This window comes from Hirundo rustica, chromosome 3, assembly GCF_015227805.2.
Source record: "Hirundo rustica isolate bHirRus1 chromosome 3, bHirRus1.pri.v3, whole genome shotgun sequence".
NCBI classification, from domain to species: Eukaryota; Metazoa; Chordata; class Aves; order Passeriformes; family Hirundinidae; genus Hirundo; species Hirundo rustica.
Window position 1 is genome coordinate 24040554 of NC_053452.1, and position 23169 is coordinate 24063722.

The following is a 23169-nucleotide window of genomic DNA, read 5'->3' on the forward strand; positions in this document are numbered from 1 at the left end:
CTTTGCAACCTGTGTCTGACCTTCATGATTCACTTGTGGGTAATTTGCTACTGCAATTACTATGGCCCTATCTGTGATATTATTTAAACTTTGGTTTAAATCAAGTATCACAGACTGCAGTGTAAATGAGCAGCCACATTGTTGGGGACAACATGGTTTTCTTTGTTGTCAAAAAAGAATATAAATGTCAGGGGTGAGGGCTGCATCATTTCTGAGGGATCTTGACATTCCTGGAGGGGAAATGCTGGAGATTTTGCTCTGTCATAAATAGCCCAACTTTCTTCCTTTAGCAGAGTGTGTGTTTCTGAGATCATTCTGGGGCTGCAGTCTGCTGCAGTGGGATCATTTCATTATTCCTTTGAAAAGGAAGGAAAGGCACACAACCAGCTACTTCTGTGCAGAAGAGTTCAAGGTTTAACATGCTAATGTATCTAGCCAAGATTGGGCTGCAAAAATCCTTGGCTTTAATGTGTCTTTAATAGTAATAAAATGGTTGGCTAAGGATAAATTAGGGGATTGTAAGTTTGTGAATTAAAAAAAAATTGATCTAGGCAGTAATAATTTTTCTTGCCAAGATAATTGTCATATTGGAGCTGCAGTTTTCAGTGGAAATTGTTTGCTTCATAATATCAAAATATACATTCAAACTTCTGGTTTTTAAGCTTCATCTAGCTGGACTTAATGGGACAGAGTGGGGACTCCATTCTGCCTTTGCTGGCATGGTGATGTGCATGCCAAGGTACTGAACCCCCAGGTTTCACTTTGCCAGAGAGCAAAGAGACAATGGAAACAAGTGCTGTTGTCAAGAATTCTACAGGTAAAAATCTGCTTGTCTCCCTCTCCCTAATTTGTCACCAATTTCAGTGCTGTGCTGGCTGCTTTGTGCTGCTGCAGTTTCCTGTAGGGTTGTTTGCATCTGCATAACAAAGAGCAAACCAGGATTTACTTAGGGATATGTAATGCTGTTCTAATACAAAAATACTCCCGGATTAAGGAGCTGTTACGGTAAATCTGTTTTGTAAAGCATTTTATCATTCTTCACTATTCTTTGGACTGCCCAACATGGTTTTGTTCAGGCACAAGTTAAGGTTAAATAGGGAAAATATATGTTTCTGGTCACTTTATTAGTGTTCTCCACTTTTCTTTAAACTGAGTGTGCATGCTTTTCTGCATATTTTTGTACCTGTTTGTACAGAGGAGTAGATGGAAAAAGGAGGAGCTGTTCTCTACAGAAATTCATAAAAAGAAAAGAAGTCATGCAGCATCAAGAAGGAATTCTGCAGAAAATCAGCAGTGTAAAGGCCTTGAGCAAACGTGAACTTAAATTCCATCTCTTGATGATCAGGGCAAAGACAGTCCCATAAGTTTGTTTTCTACAGTATCAAAGGTTTTTGTTGGCCATAGAACCCTAGAGCATCTTAGTTGGCTTAAGGACTTTTTCCTGTAACCTGAATAAATAACTGCATTCTCAAAGGAAGGCATTGGGATAAAGATTTTTTTTTTTTTTTTTTTTTTTTTTTTTTTTTTTTTTTTTTTTTTTTTTTTTTTTAGATAGCTGGTGAAGGAATAAACAAACAGCAGAAAGGGGTACTTCAGTAAGGCAAAATATATTTTTTAAATATATGTCTTCTCATTGATTTATTTTTATCTTGAGTGGAAGAGATATGATACTCACAACTTAGTGCTTGTTTTGAGGGACAGGAAATGATTAAAAGGAAGAACTTACTCAGCAAGCCAGAGCGCTTACTGGTGGTTATCATCACATCTGCAGTCTGACTGTTCCTCTCCCTCTACAGCCAACCTGTCACTTATCACTGACCTGATTCACAACATAGAAAAGCTCCCCTTGAGGCTTCCTGTCTCTCCATTTCACTCAGGGCTGGATTGGCTGGAAGAGCCTCAGCCCCAGCCTCTGCAAGCTGTCAAACCTGGCCGCCGAGGCTGCCACCAGCCTGCTGTTCTGTCTTGGGCTTCAGCAGATGGATCTTCTCAAGTCCTGTGTGTTTTCATCTGCTTCTCTCCACGCTTGGAAACACTGCCTTTTTTTCTTCCTCGTGTTTATTCTTAAACCCTTGTTGATGAACCAGCTGGCTTCATAACTGTGCTGTGTGAAGTCAGGAGGGCTGTGCAAAGCTCTGCCTCTGAGGGTGTTAGCTCTTTCCTCAGGCCTTGCTGTTCTTTTGCCTGAAGGATACAAAATGTCATGCGAGTTTTTATGTATTATTAAGCTTATGTCTATAAATTACTGACCCATGGTAGCCGTTTATTACATATTCCATCTTCTGCTTTGATGCATTGTTGTTGTCACACCGAGGTGGGTAACGATGACTCAGCTTACTGCTGTGATAATGCACTTAAAGCCTAGAAATCTGTCACTGATGGTGTTTCGACACAGGTGCTATAAACCCGAGATGAAAAATTGAAGTATTTGATGTCAAGCTATTTCTCTTAAAATTCTTCTGTCTTCTGTTGTGGTTTTGTAAGGTTTGGGGTACTACGGAATTATTTGATGGACAAAGGCAAATAGTCGTGTTTTAGGAGGTCTGTGATGCAGGACATGCGCTCACAAAAATAGGTGGTGGTCCTCAATTTGTAGTGCTGAAGGTGACCTAGAAAATGCTTGTGCTCATCAGGCCTTCCTAATAAAGCGCCGATATTTGCATGCATTTCTATGACCTAGCATTTCCAGTCTTAAAGCCCAGTGGAACACAGACAAGATCACCACATCTTATCACGTATTTTCTCTGTGGCTTTTCTTCTTTTTCGCAGCCCTCCTGTATGCCACCATTTTTGGTAACGTGACAACCATATTTCAGCAAATGTACGCTAACACAAACAGATACCATGAAATGCTGAACAGCGTCCGGGACTTTTTAAAGCTCTACCAAGTCCCTAAAGGACTGAGTGAACGTGTGATGGATTACATCGTTTCCACCTGGTCAATGTCCAGAGGAATAGATACTGAAAAGGTAAGTAAATTAAACTGCAAGGAAGTAAGTCATATCCTGAAAGTAGTCCATTAAAATAAACAGGAGGTACTGTCTTAGTAAAGGAGACAAATATTCTTTAAATAGTTCTAAGCAGCAACCTCCCTTAATTTTAAACTTTCAAATACAATATTTCAGCTATTCTATCACACTGACATATGATAGTTGTAAAAGTATGTATGTTTTGCCAGTGAAATGGCTTGAAATAGTACAAAAATGATAAAGGAAAAAGCTCAGTTTGCAATAAATAAGGTGATAAATAAATAAATAACAAGTTCTGGGTTTTAACACAACCTCAAGAGTTTTTCCAAATGAGGTTTTTGTGTTGTGGGTGTTTTGTGGGTTTTTTTGTTTGTTTGTTTGTGGTTTTTCTTATCTCTCGGGGGGGGGGTGGTGGTTTTTTTTGTTGTTGTTGTTTTGTTTTGCTTTGTTTTGTTTTGTTTTTCAATATTTCTTGTGAGGTTGCTTGCAGTTCTGTGGGCCTGAAAGCAAAGTAATTTCTTTTTTTGTCATTGGAGAATTTGAATGTAATATTCTTGTGTTCAGGTTAAATATATTAATAAAAACTGGAAGTATTTAATAATGTATTGCTTGAAATCTACCTTATACAAGGCAAATGTTATCATTCTGATTCATCGAATTTATAAATAAATTCCCATTGTGTCTTTAAAAATAACAGATGGCCTTTCACCAGAACAAATGTGCAAAAGCAACTCCTTGTCGCTTTCATATTAGTTGCCAACTTTTGTAGAGATAGACAGTTTTTCTTCTGCTTGTAGAGAAATGTGATTTGTGAGGCGGATCATTCAGGAAATCATACCAACGCTCTGGTCACCAGCCTTCTGGTTGGCAGCTTAATTTAGTATTCTGAACTGTGGATGCTGCAGTCAAAGAGCAAACAGTGTCATTTCTGTAAAGCTGTTACAGCATCGTTATGAAGGAGTAGAACAGATGTGGCCTTGCACTGAGCTGCCTGGAGACTGAGGGGCACAAAGGGCGCTGTTTGCTTTTCTAAGTGGTCTTCAGCATATCTGCCATTTTTAGACCCCAAACACGGTTCTGTAAGCACTGTCTGCCGCACTAGCTTTCAGAAAGAGATGGTATTTTAGTGCTGGATAGTGCTGGTTAGAGGCTGTTCTGCATGTTTTCTCACAATCTGTCTTTGTGCGGGGTTGTGATTTGAGGTAGGTGCATTTGGGGAAGGTGGAGAGACATCTGAGGATACGTAGTGTAATGAGTGCTGGTGCTTTCATTCAGCCCCCTTTACAAACTCCTGTCATCATTTTACCAAAACAAGAAGAAAAAATTGCTATGTTAAACATTAAGGGGGGAGGGGCAGGGGTTTAGCTTATCTTATCTTCAAAATTCATTCTTGGCTTCCTTTTATAAGGAGAGAAATGCTTTAAGGATGCGTTTGGAGGCAGCAGAATAACCAAATAACCAAACCAAGCATAGCAATTCCCAGTGTAGCCTTTGCAAATTATCTTAATAAACAGGGAAAAAAAGTCTCCAGTTGTCAGGACACCAAAAGAGCTCAGTGTGGTGCTGTTTTCAATAACTGGTGTGCTCATAGCTGAGCTGCCACTGGCCGTGACTGCTAAACCAGGGACTCAGCTTTCATCTGCACAGCAAAAGCTGTGGTTGGCTGTCCAATCCCTAACTCAGGTCTGAGCTCTGTTGTTTTGATGCCTGTGTATAACTTCTGGGATGTGTTGTCATGAATAAAACATGTACTGCTCATGAGACACAACAGTGGTAGGTGTGCTCCTCAAAACGCAGCGCAGCTTCCCACAGGCAGAGACTTAAATATGAACTGAGCACAGAACTGGTCCTATCACTATTTTGTGGGCCACACATTTGTCAGTTCAGTGTTCACTGTGCACATGCTAAATTATTGATCTAGAAAATGCCCATACAACAAAATTGAACCAAGAGCTACTGAAAGATTCTAAAATTGATGCATGAAGATATATTTCTTACCTCCCATATAAATGGAAGACTTCTGTTTGTCTGTAACTCTCAAATGCCTTTAATCCCTTTCATTTTTGTGAAGTCTGGAGACAACTTCTTTAAACAGAGAGTGAAAAATCAGTTAACTTCCTCTAAGACTGCTATAATTTTAAATATTCTCTTGTATATTCAGGGCTTTTTGCTACTATTTCTATTACAACAACCATTTTTGTGTGTGATATTCAGGTAACTGCATGTGCGTGTAATACCAGTAGTAAAAACTGGCAAGAACATTCTGCTAGAGAATGTTTTTGACACCAGAGTAAATGAGATAATGGAAAAGATAGATATGGCCGCTGCCTGTGTTCTGTGTTAAATGCTGGTCTTGCTGCGCCAGCCCATTTATGTGGGCCTGGAAAACTGAGAACTGGCAGGTTTGGCAGCTCTTCTGTACAGGCCGGCCAAAAAAAAAAAAAAAAAAAAAATCATCCTTGAGTGCCCTACACCTAAGCACTATAGAAATATATCTCTTTTTAGAAGTAGTATCAGTAGTAAAAGGTCTGGAGGTGAGCCAAAGATGATAATATTGGTGGTGGAGTTATTTGTCTTTGGAGTGCCAGGCATGATATCTGGAACCAGTGCCATGTGCAGAATTACGAGCTTAGTTCTCTGCTCAGGTCTTGCACAGAACCCCATTTCAAAGTGTAGGCATAACCACAGAGCTTCCTGTGTTACCTTTATGTTTTTCAGGAGTATTTGCAGTGAGACAGTCTTCTCTTTCCATCTCAGAAAACATGTGGGAGTAATTCTGAAGCTCAACCAGAGTGTTCCTTAATTTGACAGAATAATTATTACTAAGAAAATAATAATTTAAAAAAGAGGCAGACTTAGACTACTCAATGTACTCAAATAGTATGTCCTAGATGTGCTTCATCATAGACCATCCCCCAAGGACTTTGTTATCCCCAAACCCTGTTCACGTTACTTCTTTCCACTTGTAATCTGTACGTGCAGCAGTGATTTTGTATTCTTTCCACTTGGCTGTCTGTATTCTATTAAAACCCTTCAGAAATGGCCCTGGCTGGTGCCTGCTGTGCAGAGCATCAGCTCGTGTTCTCTTAGGAGCACACATCATGAATTGCCGTGAGGAACACTGCATTTGGAAGATCAAAAGCTGCCCAAAAGACCATCATACCTTAAAATCCCTATTCTGTGTAAACAAAAAACTTGTTAATGCCACTGAGGGGTAAATTTGAATACCTGCAATTCTCAGTGTAATGAATTAATTGAAGTTTTAATGGTTTGTTTTAGTTGTTAAAGCATATAACTTGTGCGGGCTTTTCCTGGAATCTGCCTATGAACAAAGTGACCTGCCCTCTGGAAACAATTCTTCAGGAAGATTTTCTTCAACGCTTTCGATACTGCTGTGCTCTAAGTTTTATTGTCTTAAAAACCTGAAGCCTTCTGGTGATTCAATATCCAGCAGAGTATATTGCTGAGATGAAAACATTGTTTTCCTTCAGATGTTATAAAGTAGACTAAGTTGGTATTGTGGCTTATGTGGGTGGATAATGTAAAAATAAACATACACTCTTGAGATTAGAAATTTTATAAGAAGGAGGAAAGTAGTTCTTAAACCTTGTGTGGTAAACTACCCATAGCAGGCACGTAGAAGCCACGCACAGGAATTGATTGCCTGATTTCCCTGTCAGGTCCTGCAGATTTGCCCTAAGGACATGAGAGCAGATATCTGCGTGCATCTGAACCGCAAGGTTTTCAAGGAGCACCCTGCCTTCAGGCTGGCCAGCGATGGGTGCCTTCGAGCACTCGCCATGGAATTTCAGACAGTGCACTGTGCTCCAGGAGACCTGATCTACCACGCTGGGGAGAGCGTCGACAGCCTTTGCTTCGTGGTCTCAGGCTCTTTGGAGGTAATCCAGGATGATGAAGTCGTTGCTATATTAGGTGAGTTTCAGAGCTGGTCATCCGCATTTGCATAAGTACGAATGTGTACAGCAATTTATAGCCCCTTCTACTAATTCTTTAAAAAGTTTCAGTGAAGTTTGTTTTTCCACAGCCTGGAGAGGTTTAATGGGCAACCATCTAAATATCCAGATTGCTTCAACCCTGTTTCATCTGGTCAATCAAAACTTTTCTTTAGCAGGGGGTCCTGGTCATTCTTGGGGTTTTCCCTGTCTTGACACATCCCTTTTAGTTAGAAATTCCATTTAGAGCTTCAGAAAACTTGTTTTTGAAATTCCTGGCTTCCCTGCCTCACACCCCCCCACCCCTGCCATAATAATCCACTTTTGCTGTAATTTTTCTAGTTAGATTTATTTAAGATGTGTTGAAGTAATATTTATCTATTTTAAAGTCGAAGTAGTTTAAAACATTTAGAGCTGATTTGTGTTAGCTTGGAATGGCAGCTTTGGGTTGGAGGCATTGAAAAGAAACTAATAGGGGTGTGAACAGCTTTCTGAGGCAAAGCTAACAGAAAAGAGAGGGATAATCCAATAGATGTAGATGAATCATGAGGTGGCTGGAGCATTGAGGAGGTGATACTTTCCATTTGATTCTATCAAACCCTTTTGTGATAAGGTAAATTCTCATGGTGGCTTAATCCTGTAACTGTCACTCATAGCAGCCTAAAAAAGAGAATAAAACACCTTGGTAATCTTAGCTTTTTCTAAGGCACATACACTCAACTCTCCTAAGATGAATGTCTACTGAAAAATGAGGGGGCTAATAAACATGCTGTGCTCCATTTTTTCCTACTTTTGAACAGGATTGCATGTATAGTATAGGGTAAATGTAGAGTCGTGAGGAATCAAGCTGATAATACTTTGTGCCACACAAGAAGCTAAAAAGGTAAGAAGCTGGAGGATAACTGACTCTTTTGTTTTGGAATCACCTGTGCTGCTCAGTGCTATATGATATTTGTAACTTCTGATTGTCTATGCTGCACATCAAGAACTTTCTACCTTTTTCCCTTTTGAACTCTCATGAATTAGCATGACAAATGTAGAACACAAACTAAGACCCCTCAGTTTGTGTGCCTTTGTGCCACCATGTGGGTTCAGCATCAGAAGAAAACCTCAGAACATCTTGCTGCTCTATTTGTGTGTAGGTAAAAAGCACTGAGATGAAATTTCTTTAAAATGTTCTTTAAAGATACCAATTTTCTGCTCATCTTTACTGGTAACTCCTGCATTTTATCATAACACTGTAGAAAACCCTCAGCCAAGATTGCTTGAGGAATCAGTGTTAAGGAAACCTGACTCCTAATCTCTGCTGCTGCAGAGTGATAGCTACGGATAAATGAGGCTGTTCCCCTGGTATCTGGATGAATAGAAGTATTTTGTTGCTGTACTTCTCTCCTGGGATGTAACTATTGATCCTCTTCCCTCCACAAATTTCTTTTTTTTTTTTTTTTTTTTTTGGAGTCAGTTCTCACTAAAGTTGGTGAGTTTTATTCACATTTTCTTTGTGAATATTGTAAGTGGAGAGGAAAGTAAAATGAAGTGGGATCTGTTTGGGATACTGTGAGATTTCATTTCGGATGTGCATCAGTTTTTGTGTTTCAGTTTCTGGACTAATTAATTCCTTTCCTTTCACACATGTGTGTACCTTCCTCCCCCAGGCTGTGAAGACCTCTACTGAAGGTTTCTCTAGCCTGAAAAGAAATTACGTATTTAACTAAGTTTTTCACTATTCTAAATCTGTTGAACTTCTTTTTCCTTCAGCATTGTGTAATTTAATTACCACACTGCTGAAGGATGCACGAGGAGGTGGTCCTCTCTAACTCCCTTGTACTCTGTTTTCTCATCTGTAGAAAACAATGTTTTGGGATGAGGTGGTTTTTTGTTGGTTCTGATTTTTTCTTTTTTTTTTTAAATTTCATAGTTAGCTAAACTTGCCAAGTTCTTGATGAATGTATACCAAAGGAAACAAGGTGGTAAAAAAAGTGCATTGTACAAGAAACATGATTTTTGCTGATCATTCAGCCAGAACAACCTACGCCATAAATTTTGTTTACCAGTCCTAACCAAGCATAGCTCGAACATCAGGCATGTAACAGCAAACCATGTGAGGAGTTCCATAGGGTAATTTTAGTTGTCAGGTATGTTTCAGAGACTGTAATCTTCTTTCAAGGCATTCTGGAAATGAAAATGAAAAAAATAAGTGCAGAAATTATTCAAGGTGAATTATTTGCTCAGCTCTGGCTGTCACGTAATAAAGCAGCCTTTGCTGCTTGCCATGTAGCCTGTATCTTCCTTACAATGGAGAAGTGAATTGCAGCTCTGAATCAGTCTGTGGGCCTGCTGTGCAGCATTACATAAACCAAAGGCAAACTGCACTTAATCCTTAAAGGATCCAATTCATAGGAAACATTTTCAAGTTCTGAAATCATTTAACCTTGCAGGCTGGCATATAAGAGTGTATTGTGTAGCCCTGGAGTGAATTGTGTACGCTTGCATAATGTCCTTCCAAATGAGTTCCATGTAATACCCTGGAGTTAGGTATATTCTCAGGTCAGGCTTATGTTCTTAGAACAAAGGACTGACTTTGATTGACTTGGATTAATAGGAGTACTGAGTTGGAAGAAATTGCACAGCAGTGAAAAAAAGTACTATTTTTGTGTGTCCCCTAAGATTGCCTTCTCATTAATTTAAATTAAGACACAAACACAAAAATATGCAAATCAGAAAAAAACCTCAACCTCAATTCTTTGCATGTTTGCAGTAAATATTTAAAGAAATTGATGCACTTTATATGAAGTTTGACTTGTTGGGATGAAAGATATATATTTTTAATTCTATGCAAAATTTATGCTAAAATGCAGAAATTACTGATGTTCATGTGACATAATCTTTGGCTTTTGTGTGTCAAAGAAACAGAAACAAAAATGTAGAAAATGACCTCTCAGCCAGGTGATCGATTTGTGATTCATTCCAATACAAATGAGTCAGAAAAAGAAGACTTAGCAAGAAAAGCCACTCTATTACTGTGTTTTCTATGTTCATGTGTAAGTATGAGAGTGGGATTATGTTGAAAGGATGTTGAGCTGGTGGGGAGCTCCCTGGATGAGACACAATTCTGTTTTTGGTAGTTTGGTGTTCTTCCACTGACACTGCTGTTACTGTGTAGGATGAAGTGCTGACGTACACTCAGCACTTTGAGGAAGACTGAGACAAATCACACAATCTCTGCCCCTGAAGAGATCTGAGCAAAGCACAGGTCATGCAGGACTTCCATTAAGAGAATGTTTTCAACTTAGCTTTGCTTTTAACTTTCCTAAGCTCTCCCACTTGGCCTGATGCTGCTTTATCCACCTGAGACTGACAGTATCTGTTTGAGCTACTCTTACTTAAAGACTTAGCCTTTTATCCCAATGCGGTTAGAAAAAATGTGAGGGTTTGTTTCCTCTGTTAGAAACAATCAAGTGTTTATGTGCATTTCATTTGGCAGCTCTAGTTTCTCTGCTTTGGAGCAGGTCTTTCAGGCTGAGACACTAACCATCTCAAAACCCGACTTTACTGCAGGTCTATGTAAGGTTAAAACCTACTCATGCTCTGGAGATTGGCTATGTTTTAATTTGTCAAATAACTTCTTTAAAATATCCCTCCTGAATTAACTGTGTTCCAGGCACAGACCATAAGGTTTGACTGTAGCTTTCTTTGGAATATGCAGGGGAAAAGGCACTTCACTGCCCTCCAGCCTTTCAGTCTGAACCTTTTAAATCTCTCCTCACCATTGCTTGGAGAAGTGCTAATTCCTATGCTATGTCTCCCATTGTGTGTGTGCTTAGAAATTTAATGAAAATTGCAGAAAAGCATGTCACAGCAGCAAAAATTACTTTTCTTATGTATTTTCTGGAAATACATGGAAGGGCTGGATAGGAGACCTTGTAAATACCCAAGATGGTTCAAAGTCTTTCTGCTTGAAGTCGGGGTAATTTTTGACACTTAGGAAAACATTGCAATAAGAAGCTAGAGAGAGGAAGGAGAAGACCCTTGAAAATTAAGGGGACAAACTTTTTTCCTAGATAGCAGTGGGAAAAGCAGTGTCTTGTGCTTACATTTTTCAGACTGCTGCAAAATTTGTCAATTAATGGCTCCTAGAGGGCCTGACTGAGCAGCAGATCTTTACTTATATGAGATGTTCAAAGCTGCTGAAATGGTCTTGATACTTCCTGCAAGGGGACCTTGTGTGTATAGAAGGTAAGACTGAAGGTTAGTTTTGTGGACTTGATTAGAGACAGGGAGTTTTAAGCTTTTATTTAACTGAAAAACAAAGCCCTGAAAACCACAGTGGTCTTCAGAGTGGAGCACTGGATGAGCAAATAGCATTAACTAGAAGATGTTGTTAAAAAGAAAAAACAACACCCTCCCACCAAACAGTTTGTCCCAAGTGTTACATTCCAGCTGTTCTGCATTTATGTTCTTGCTATCTTTATTTGACCTAAAAACTTTCAAGAGAATGAACCTTTTTCTTGACTGTTGGTTTAGCATCACAGAATATCCTGAGTTGGAAGGGACCTGTGAGAATTGTTGAGTCCAACTCCTGGCTCCACAAAGGGCAAGTGAATGAGACAGGAAGGGAAGTCAAGGCAGGAGTTTATTGTGAGTAAGGAATGCAATTGCTCTCCAACAGGTCAGTTTGCTGTTGTTCTTCCTTTTGCTGCTATCAAAGGTAATAACAGAATGGAGATGTTATGTAGATATGCAAGTGTACAGTAACACAATGTCAAGAATGGGATTTTTTGGGAGAGGGGCAGGGAGTGTGCAAAGGATACACATAGATTTACATTAAAGATCACACAGGAGCTGAGGAAGTGAAATTTGCATTACCCCAAAGTACAGATCTTTTGTTGTTATTTACAAAGCTACAAAGTTGACAAGATTGGAGACTGTGGTTTTAACATGATGTTGTAGGGGACCTTGGTGTGCCATGTTTTGTTTCAGCAGGATATTAAATGCTCCATTTGCTTTGTTGGAGAAATTCCTGCTGATTTAATTTGATCTAATTGCAGTCTTAAAGAAATGTTATAAGAATAATTGTTTGTTTTCTTTGCAATTGCTTTAGCTTACTCATTTAGCCGTAAGCATTTCATTCAGATGTAGACACTAGAGGATTGATTCAGATTTTGGTGGGACAGATTTGCATCCAGACAGGACAGTGCCAACTGCGAGGGCAACTGTGCCACAGGGATGGTCTGTTTTAGAGGGACAATAGCAGTGCAGAAGTATTGCCTGTGTTAGACCCTCTCCATGGAAAAGGTTGCAACCTCCACAAAGCCATGTGAAAACTGCTTCTCAGTAGACTTGAAGATGGCAGATAAGTTAACTGAGCCCTGGCTGCTATCTTTAGACTGTCCCTAGTACCTGAGCTAACTCAGATTTCCCTGAACTAAACCGCTCTGTGTACCACCCCACTTTCAAAAATTAGTTCTGTTATTTTAGAGCCTGTTATTTGATTCCAAGCCTTTGAAGAAGGCCTACTTCTCTGCCTAATTTTTCACCTGAATTTTAAATTTAGGTACACCTCTCTGTGTTAGGAATGCCAAGCTCCTGAGCCCTCAGGCTTAAGAAATGGTTGCAGGATTATGGATGGCATTGAAGAATTTTCTGACAGTATCTAACATCACAGCATTGTTTGTGCTATTGAATAAGACTGAAACATGACCAGTGGTGCTTTGTCAAAGGAATGATTGAAATTAAAATCCATCTTTATCCTCAGCAGTTCTAGTGTGCTTTTTCTATTTATAGTTGCAAGGTGAGGGGTTTTTGAATGATTTATATAGGCAGGTTGGACAAGTTGCATGTTTCTCTGAAGTGGTTCAATAAACATCAACTGAAGGAACAATTTTCAGAGTCTGATTTGCTCAATGCATGTCTAGGCACACTTAGTAAAAGCATTACAGATGGAGATCCAGCTAAACTTTTTAAAAGGCCATGGCATAAAGAGGTCTACATTAATATAAGGTTTTAATTTCATGGTGGATGCAGGAGCAGCACTAGAAGTCTTATTGAGAAATATAGGTTTATCCCACGTGGTGGTTTCAGACAGAGAGTATTCCTTATTCCTGTCCTTCAGACATCTGGGATGGGTTGATATCAGGTCTTGCCATTTTTGAGACTTTTTGTTTGTTCTGTGTCTAATTTCTGACAGACATTAAAAGCACGAATTACTAAAGCTCCTGTCCACTGCTCTTTGTAGATGGTTTAAGATTGTGCAGGGTATTGGAAAAACAGATTTTTAAAACATTTGATGACTTGCTGGAGTAAGTAAGGAGGAGGAGTATTTCCTGTGAACAGAGGCCTCAGTAGGGAACTTTTGGGCGCATTTCATGTTTTATTGCTTTGAATTTATACACCTTTGCATAAAGTGCTCTTAAATAATCCAACAGCATTTCATGTGGAAGAGGTCCCCCTTGGAAGCTGGCAGTATCTGGCAGGACAACGATGATCCAAGACACTGGCAGCTGAAAATGAGATCTGGTGGGGATGAGGTTCTCTGCTCCAGCATGCCCCTTGATATCTCAGGATGTCTGTGTTAGGAAGGCTTGCACATCATATTTGTGTGCATGCTGCAACAAGAGGTGTGAGGAGGTAGAAATTATAATTTAGCAAGGAAGTCAGCTTTCTATAAAGATCCTGATTTCTGCCAGGTGAACCACTGAATTAAATTTTTTTTTCTTTTCTTTTTTTTCCTTTTTTTCCCCCCCTTTTTTTTGGTGGGGTTTTGTTTCTGTTTCAGAATTTTGGAGGAGGAAGAATAATTCTCTTTTCACTGAAGACAGGTTAAAAATAATTGAAAAAATATTCATGAAACTCTAGTTTTTCTTTATTTTCTCCAAATCTCAAATGAATACTTTTTTCAGAGACATGTTTCTGTAACATTGTTAAATTTATACTGAAGGAGTTACTAGAAATACTAAATAAAATAAAATAGAAGATAGATACAAATTTCACGAGGTTTTCAAAATATTTACTTTCTGTATTTCAGGGCACAAAACTTACTGTTTAAAATCTTGTGAATCCTTTCTGTCTGAAATCAAACAATAAAGTTTTGGGGCTTTAATGTATGTTTCCAGCAATATCTAGAGTATAAAGCCTGTCCCTAAGTAATCAAGGAAGTTACTCAAAGGATAATGCAATTATCTTATTATTGGTTGGGGGGGGGTTGTTGTTTTTTTTTTGTTGGTCAGAGAATTAAACTGCCCATGCAACACAGATTGAGTTGTGTTTTTCCTATTACTTAACCACTGCAAATACATTCAAATGTATTTATTACTCCAGTTACCTGAGCTACTCTGTATCCTCTGAGTCTGTATGAACTGGCTACATATTTATGACATTTTATAGTAACCATTAAAATGCAAATAAGGATAAATGATGCGGATTCAGGTGAAAATTCCTGGCTTTTTTTGTGAATAAACCTGGTAGGGCCCGGTTGATGTTTAAAACTCTTCATCACAGTATGTTGAGTAGTGAAATATAATCCATATTGTATTCTGAGAGACAAATAAACGCTTTAATTATAGCAACCATAATAGAAATTTTAGCTGTAACTAAATCACGTTGTGATTTAGTTCACTCATCTCTAAAATAAATGTTTTTATTTTGTCTGTACAGTAATGTGTTTCAACAGAGAAAATTGATGCAGTTGTGTAGTAAACTGTCTGCAAAATGTTGCCAGGCTGTGATTTACACCATGAACACATGCACTGTGTTTCTATTTGTGCACCAGGCAAATCACTGAAAGAGCAACTCCAGTTTGTTATCTCTGTAACACTTACTTTGGTCTCTGTGGCAAAGATACTTGGGCTTTTTGGAGGTCTAATCAGAGGAAAAGAGTTGTTAAAACTTCTGGTTAATGAAAAATAATGTATTCTCTGCAGTGCAGTTGGTCATTCACTTTTCATTACTTGTCTCAGTTTGCACTTGAGAAATCTTAAGAAAATCCAAAGCAACAAACCACTGTCATGCACCATCTCCTTCCAGCTGTACTGTGTTAGAGAACCAAACTGAGGCTATTCAGTGGCTTCAAGATGTGCAAATTATCTCTAGGACAGCTACTGAATACTCCACCTCAGTGCCAAATGGTAGCTCTGGTTTTTCTGGCTGACAGTTGTTGTTGCATTAATGCACCAAGAGGAAAAATTTTTTTTGCTCCAGTGTCTTTACTTTCCTTGAATCTTTCTCCCCTCTGTAAAGTGGGAAAGTTTAAGGTGCATGCCTTACTTAGATTTGGAGGAGATGAGGGAAGAGAGGAGAAAGGAAGGATTTTCAGTTGAAGTCAAATAATCAAGTGGTGATCACAGAGGGAGTTCGACCCTAGAAAATCTGTGTTTGCTTTTATAGCAGTTGGTGTCTCCCACTGCTTGGAGATGGAGAGCAGATCCTGAGGGTGCAGGCCAATGTGGGGGCTCCAGGGAACTGTGCTAGGAGAGTCATTGTGGCAGCCACTGTGGACCAGCATCACAGATAAATGTATTTGCTAAACACCTGATTGCCGAGATGTGCTTAGTGCTGCATTGCTGCTCACTGAGGTTTGGTCGTTCATTGCTCAACCATGAGCAATGTTTGGTCATTCTGTCTGGCCTTTGGGTCTGCTGACAGCGTCAGATCCTAATTCTATTGTTCAAACATGTAGATGAAGGCAAACTGGGAGGGGATGTGGCCTAGATTCTGCTATTGGCTGTTGTCACAACCGTTGCTGTTGCTTTGAGAATGATTCAAACATGAATATTTTGTCTGATATAATGAAAATCCATGGAGTCATGTGAATGCCTTCAAAATCCATACTGACTTGGAAGACCTGCAACACATGAATCCATAGCCTCATCTTCTTGCCCAGTTCTCAGACCAAAATTGCACTAGGACTTTGAGATACCCAGAACCCAAAAGTGGACTGAGCAGAGTATCAGCCAAACACATGCTCCACGAGTCATGTGTTTTTGGAGTGGAATATCTTCTGTCTGAGAGAAGAGCTCTTTAATCTTTTCTCTTTTAACAGTGAAAAAGCCAAGGGCTGTGGTGTCAAGGTGGTACAGGTGTAATGTGATGTAGTGTGGTTCTTTTCTCAGAATGAGCAGAACACCTGACTGAGCTGCAATAGTCAGATCTTCATCACTGCTGCTGCTTTCAGGAGACAGAGTGGATGTGGCTTGACCTTATGCCTGACTCAGGCTGAATTGGCAGTGGTAACAGAGAAATCATCTTATTATCACGTACAAGATAAAAAGCAAATGTGATGTAGAGAAGAAACTGGGAAGGAATAAATATGGAAACAGACGGTTTTATAAAATATTTCTTCACAGTTTAAATATATCAGGATTTGGGCACTTGTTATTATAATTAAAACAAACAAGGGAACATAAAAGGCAGAAACCTATTTGGCTTTCCAATGCATGCTGAGCTGATGGTGGAAAAGGTCCTCAATCCCACAAATCCAGCAGGGAGTATAAATGATTGATGGTAAAAGCTTAGATCATCCACTTTAAGTGTGATTGACAGATAATGTTCCTAGCAAACATCTGGAATTCAGCAAGCTGGGAATGAGAAATGCAAAGTACTGACAAACAAACGGCCATCTGCATTTCCTTAGCTTTTTAATCTTTCTTCAGAGGTAAGTAATACCTAAATATATAAAGCCTGGAGTTACATAAAAAACAGAGGCTTTTGGCTCTTGTTCCTTAATGCAGCCCTTGAACTTTGCCAACCACCTTCTGACTCAGAAGTATCACCATACCCTTCTTGCTTTCCAATTGCAGATGGTTTTGATAAAACACCCACTTAGTCTTCCCCCCTTCTGGGTTGTTTTTTTTTTTAATTTCTTTTTCCACAGTGATTGATCTTATTGTGTGGAGAACATATAGACAAAGGGAGATGGTATGCAATTCCTTTTATGCATAAGAGGCCAATTGTTCTAATGTAGTGTAGGTAATTCTGGGTGGAATTTTAATTCCTTCTTGCAGTATAGATTTCTACTGCTCCTTCCCCCCTCATTTTTCTGTGTCAAACATGGGGATTTTTTAGAATCTGACAATCAAATTTAGTACTTTTGGTACCCATCATTTAGGAAATGGACTTGACAGAACTAAAGCAATGAGGTGACTGCATGTGCTTCACTTTGGAAACTGAAATACAATGTAAAATACATTTTCAGCTAGATCATTTGGCTGTTAACTTCAGTGAAGTTTTTTAATGAAAGGAGAGAGTACAACTTCTTTGGGTTTTTTAGTTTGTTTCTTAAAAACAGGGACCTCTGTGATCTGAGTTTGTCTCTCATGTGTTGCTTTTCTCTGGTTTGGCTCAACAGGCAACCAGCAGACCCAGCTCCTTCCTGTGCTGTTCTTGCCACTAATGGGAGGTGGCAGAACACTGCAGGAGGGAGATTTTTTTTGGAGGGAAGAGTTAGAAACAGCGAAGGGAAACTCTGGTTGCTGCCACAAGTGAAGGACAAAGTTGTGTCTTTGTCCTTGTTACGGGAAAAACAGAATTAAATTTCAAAAAAAGACATAACTAACTTCTGTTTTACCTCACTTCTGAGGGAGGCACAGCAGCACCATGCTATCTGTGCTTGGATTGTGCTAATTATTCATCACTGTGGGGCAGTAGGATAACGGTTGTCATTTTAAGGTAGGGAAACTTGTCTGGAGATGTTAAGCAATACACTTAGAAATGAGTTTGAATTCCTCTCCCTTGTGCTTGGACTACCAGCCCTAACTGTTGCTCATCAGTGATGGCACAATTCAGTGCTTGATAGATTCCAGAGCTTTAATTAAAACAGTTGTTTAGCTAATTGCCTGGAAGATTGTGAATAAAAGCATATTTATTCCAAAAGCAAACAATCCATTTTTACCCAGTGAAGCAGATCGGTTTTTATGGTGCATAAAAATTGTTTCATTTCAATTTTGAATATATTGTGTATTTGTCTAAAAGCCTTGTAGATGATCTGTTTTAAGTGGATGGAAGCTTTTTTTCTTTAGTCATTTTTTAATTTCTCTGCTGACAAAAACTATACAAATAATTGGAAATGTGAAAAGTCATTGCTATTGAAAAGAAAAGTTGTTTAGTGTACTGGGCTGTGGGACTATCACCATACTTGGTGATATGAAGCTTTTGTACTATTTCCAGATGTCCACGTTGTCCCATGTAAGAGAGTAGAGGTGGAAGAAAGATTATGTCTTTGCCTAATTTTGTGAAAAACGTGCTAACAGAACAAGTGGTTTCAGTTTATGTACACATTTAAAATTAAAATAAAGTCTAAAGTGGTCAGGATCTAAACAGATCCCTGTGAGGTGGATGGTGTAGGTCTTCTGTGGAAGACTGGGAACACATTAGAGTTAATGACAACTTATTGCCTTATTTCCTTATTATCTTAATTCAGGGTAGTTTGCCATCAAGCTGATAATGTTTTCTCAAAGAAAAAATGCTTCTCATCTAATGGAAGAGATTAGGTAAGGATGGAAGTACAGCTGAAGGGCTGAGGTGGGAATTCTGAGTTTGATTTAGAAGTTTGCTTGAGCTCTTTGCTCATGATAATTCTCTTGACTTCATATAGGCTTTCAAAAATGACTATTTAGGGAAGGAAATCTAAAAGAACCTGGGTGAAGTCAGTAATCTAATATATATTTTGATGCTTTGGATTTAAGAATTGCTACAGGCAAGGTGTTACTTACAAGGCAAGGGACCATTCCTACCACAACTTGATAGATATGAATGTATTTCCATGTCGTTGGTCTTAAGAGAGATGGGCAGTGACGATATGGCACAGCAGGTGGTTGGGAGGAAAACACATTTCAAAACAAGAACAGTATAGCTTTTCATTATCAAGGTAACAAGTGAATAGTCCTTTTTTTGTCAGCATTATGTATTGGAAAATAGGAGAAAAAATACCATTACTCTTGTAAATGAACTTGTCACTTGTTTTTGTGCCCAGCCTGAGCTGGGGTGTCACCAGCGTGATCCTGACTGGGGGCTGCTCCTCAGTTAGATTTTGGTGTACATGCCATGCATTGTAGTGCCCAGACTGGTGCAAATGCCATCCTTTGCAGTATTCCACAGCAGGGATTTCAATGGCTGCCCCGAGCTCACAGTGACATGCACATGGGAAGGGTGTGAGGAAATGGCTGTTTTCTTCCCTCCTGTGTGAAACAGCTAAACTTCCATGCCTTGTCATTGTTATGTTGGGGATACTTAATTGTACTCTTCTTGGTTTGGACTCCTTATAGCTGCAGCCTGTAACTGCATTGATGTGTGATGCAGGATAATTTTATTGACAGAACAGTGGGCAAATGTTAGCCAGATTAATCAACAACACAGATGTAAGAAACAGATCCTTTGTGTGACAGTTAAAAGGAGGAAGCAAAAACCATTTCCCCTTAATTAATTTCTTTGAAAGGTATCAGAAGAGAACACGAGCCAAGAATGTACCACTTTTCTTGTTTTTTAAAGAAAATCCTTTATTGTTATTTAGAGGAGACTTTTCACATAGAACACTGTTTAAGTATGATTTGTTCCTATGAAGTTTTGCTACGCTATGCTATGAAGTTGTAATTAAGAAAAAGGTAATGGGAAAAGTTATCAATTAAATATTTCAAAGTTTCTTTTTTTTTCCCGGATCTTTTTTTTTTTTTCCTGAGTGCAAAAATAGGAGAAACTTGACTGCATGAATGTCTGTTCTTTTATATTTTTGATGGAAATAGTGCTGTTATTGAAAGCAATGCTGTTGGTTTTCTGTAGGCAAAGGAGACGTTTTTGGTGATGTGTTCTGGAAGGAGTCGACTCTCGCCCAGTCCTGTGCGAATGTAAGGGCTTTGACTTACTGTGATCTTCATGTGATTAAAAGGGATGCCTTGCAGAAAGTGCTGGAGTTCTACACAGCCTTTTCACACTCCTTCTCCAGAAATCTCATTTTGACCTACAACTTGAGAAAAAGGGTAAGTAGCTACGATTTTAACACGTTGTGTAAATTATCTCACTTTTGAGGACTGTCTGCATGAAAAAACTGAATGGCTCGAATTCTTGAATTTTTTGTGGACCCCTTTTATAAGATGACTTTTCAGAGCTTCCCTAAGAGACTCTGCTAGCCTGTAGAGTCAAAAGGCTATGAGTATTTATTCCAGTGCTAGCTTCAGAGGGAGCTAGACTGTGTGTATGTGAAAGTATTATGCATTTCCAGGAAGCAGACAGGTTCCAGCATATATGAGAACTGTCATGCACTTGTGATAAACAGTGTTCACCACTTAATGCAACTTCATAGTTTGTAAAGCAGCTAAAAATATTTTAGGGATGTTGCCTGAAATCACAAGGGAAATGACAGGGAAAATATAAAATCTAATATGTGGAACAAAAGTCAACTAAGGTAAACACGATGTAAAAGTACTGTGAACATGACATTCTATCAAGAGTTGTTTCTTTTATGATAAACCACATTTTGGAATTACTCTGCTTATCTATAATATTTCCATTTTCTTATCCTTGATTTTTTTGTCTCTTTTCATTCCTTGCTGTGTGCCATTTCAAGTTATTTTGTCAAAAGCCATTAATCTTAATCTGATAGCCCAGTTTAAATCCTCTGTGTAATCTTCAGTGAACAACCTCTGCAGAAATTTATTAAAACTGTAGTAGGTATAATTCAGATTATATGATTTTATGGTGCAAAGTAGAAGACAATAATATTACACTGAAAAGAAATACATTAGAGAGCCTGTACTTGCTTTATAAGGGTATTTGAGATCAGCTAAAGAAATATGTTTGATAGGAGACTTTGTTGTTCCTAAAAATGATTCTCCATAGTAATTTCCAGGTTCCAAGTAAGTCCTAGATAATTAGACATGAAAAAAAGAGGAATATTTTTGTCTTTTAAATCTATTTTGTAAAATTACACTTTACAACTAGATATTTTATAAGATTTTTTTTTTAAATGTGTAGAGTTGGCCTACTGAAAGTAAAGTAGTGTGATGATGTTTTTTATCTGCATATGTTATCAGTATAAAAGAATACAGCTTTTTAGTGTGGAATGAAAGAAGCATGTGTGATCCACACTTTGGTGTAATAAATCAGAGCTCTCATAGAAAATTGATGTGATTAAAAATTAAGAATTAAAAACTCCTCCTAAGAGTTTTTTTCAAATGAAGGTACACAGCTGCAAGCATCTTAAGAGGGATGTCCTGTTAATAAACATGGTCTTAGTTAATGTAAGAAATAAAAGAAATTAAAGAATCTGACATTGCTGTCACCTCAAGAATCAGTATCACTGTCTGACATATTTTATAATTAACTCCATGGGTAATGTGGTAAGATACTCTCAGAATATATAACTATTTTTTTTCTTTCTTAAAATCTGTAGAAATAGCAAGCTTTGAGGCTTAGAAGGACCAATTTTTCAAAACTCATAGTAATGCTAGCAGAATTCACATCATTTTGGACCTGCTCTGAGCCAAAAGGCCCAACTTTAGAATCAACTACCTACTCCAGAAGTGACACTGTCCCTCCATATTTGTTGTCATTGCTTTTCCCAGCCCAGGTTACAACACATTTTTTAACCATAGCATCACAACTCCTGTGCTGTCAATTTTCTACACAAAATGTTCCTAATAAAAATGTGCATCTTATGATAGCAATTTCCATCCAGTTATTCAAATAATTGGATTTTAATTGAGTTGCAGTCAGCAGAAAAGTGGCATTGATTGATAATGGAAGCAAGAGTTTGATGGTTCTAGGTTAACAGACTGTAACACTATTTTATTAAAAGAAGGTTGATTGTAATCAGATGAAAATGTTAAATAATGTGAATAATATATGCTCTTGGAAACGTGTGGAAGGTACGATACTTTAGAGATTTGAGGTGATGCACAGTAAAAGGCAACTTCTTAGAAATGGAAATTTATTCTGGTTTAAATAGCTTTTTTTTTTTTTTTTTTTTTTTTTAAATAGAAATAGGTTCCCAGCTTGTTGCTTCTAACACTTCTCTGGTCTATTTCTGCAAATGGAATTTTGTAGAATTAACATGAACTGGTACCTTCTGTTAGTTACATTTGTGATGTATTGCATATTCTTCAGAGTTTAAATACCAGAATTGCACTTTTAATTTCAATAAATAATTCCATCTCTGGCTCCAGAAGTATTTGACTAGTTGAAATGTAGATACTGTATATTCCTCCCAAATATATTCATACAGATTCCAAACACATGAAAAAACAGCTTTGAGGTTTTTTGTTTGGTTGGTTTTTTTGGTGTGGTTTTTTGTTGTTGTTGTTTTGTTGGTTTTTTGTTGGTGTGGTTTTTTTTTTTTGTTTTGTTTTTTTTTTTTCTTTTTTTTTTTTTTTTTCCCCAGAAAGATCTCATCTTTTTAGACTTGGTTGTTCCTCTGAGGTGTCCCCATCTTCAGCCTTTAGCTGGCTGTGGTCCCCAAGTCCCACTATGCAGTGCTAGGTGCTTGGTAGCCAAGTTTCACTCATCTTAAGTGAGCTCTAGCACTGGTCCATTTTCTACCATGTTCACATATTCCTTGGGTGCTGTTTCTCCTCTAGTGATCCCTGGTGGAGCTGGGTCTCCCTGTCCCTTTGGTGCCAGTGAGGAGATGTTTCCCCCCTCGCTGGGTCTGGACCCACGTGCTGATGACTGTGACAGAAATAAGCAGACACGCAGGTACATTGCCTGCCAATGGTCAATTGGTCTTGACCTAGAGCTGGATTTAGGCAAAGTAAAAGGCAACATTTCTTGTGCTGCTCTTCCTCCTTGTCTTGTCCTGATGTGGTTTGAGCTGAGCTGGGAGGGCAGGACGCTTCTGGTCCGTGTATCCCCTCTATACCTTCTGTAGAACAGGCCTGCAGGTATAAAATGTTACTGCCTGTGATGCTTAAAGACTTTGTGGCCGAGGGAAAAGTTTCCAGTGCTGTGTGCCTGGCATGTCATTATTGTCCCTGTCTGTGCTGTGAAAGCACTTTCCTTTCACTCCTTCCTCGACACATGCCGGTGAAATATCCTCTTTTCTGAAAGTGTCAGCTTGCTGTCAGGTGACTCCTGAGCAGTTTCCTCAAGGGACTGAAATCCCTCCTGAAGTTATTAGCTGTCTAGTTACCTCAGAGTGGAGCTCAGACTTAGGAAACTTTTCATTTTTCCTAAAGGAAAAGAGAAAGCAGACCTTTAATTAACTCCTGCTGCTGCCAGTCACTGAAATTTTCATCTAAGTGGGAACAGGGGGATAATCATCTGCT

The 23169-nt window shown here is 38.6% G+C and overlaps 1 protein-coding gene across 4 annotated transcripts in view; it reads left to right on the forward strand.

Moving 5' to 3' along the window:
- Nucleotides 1-23169, forward strand: part of KCNH1 (potassium voltage-gated channel subfamily H member 1) — a 182590-nt gene that overhangs the window by 84087 nt on the left and 75334 nt on the right. For all 4 annotated transcript variants that reach the window (XR_005700140.2, XR_005700141.2, XM_040059764.2 and 1 more), the window contains 3 exons: nucleotides 2770-2969; nucleotides 6650-6902; nucleotides 19691-19887. Coding sequence is in view for 2 of the 4 variants with exons in the window: in XM_040059764.2 (XP_039915698.1) it covers nucleotides 2770-2969; nucleotides 6650-6902; nucleotides 19691-19887 (650 nt within the window). In the remaining 2 variants the exon portion in view is untranslated. The remainder of the gene's footprint in view (nucleotides 1-2769; nucleotides 2970-6649; nucleotides 6903-19690; nucleotides 19888-23169) is intronic.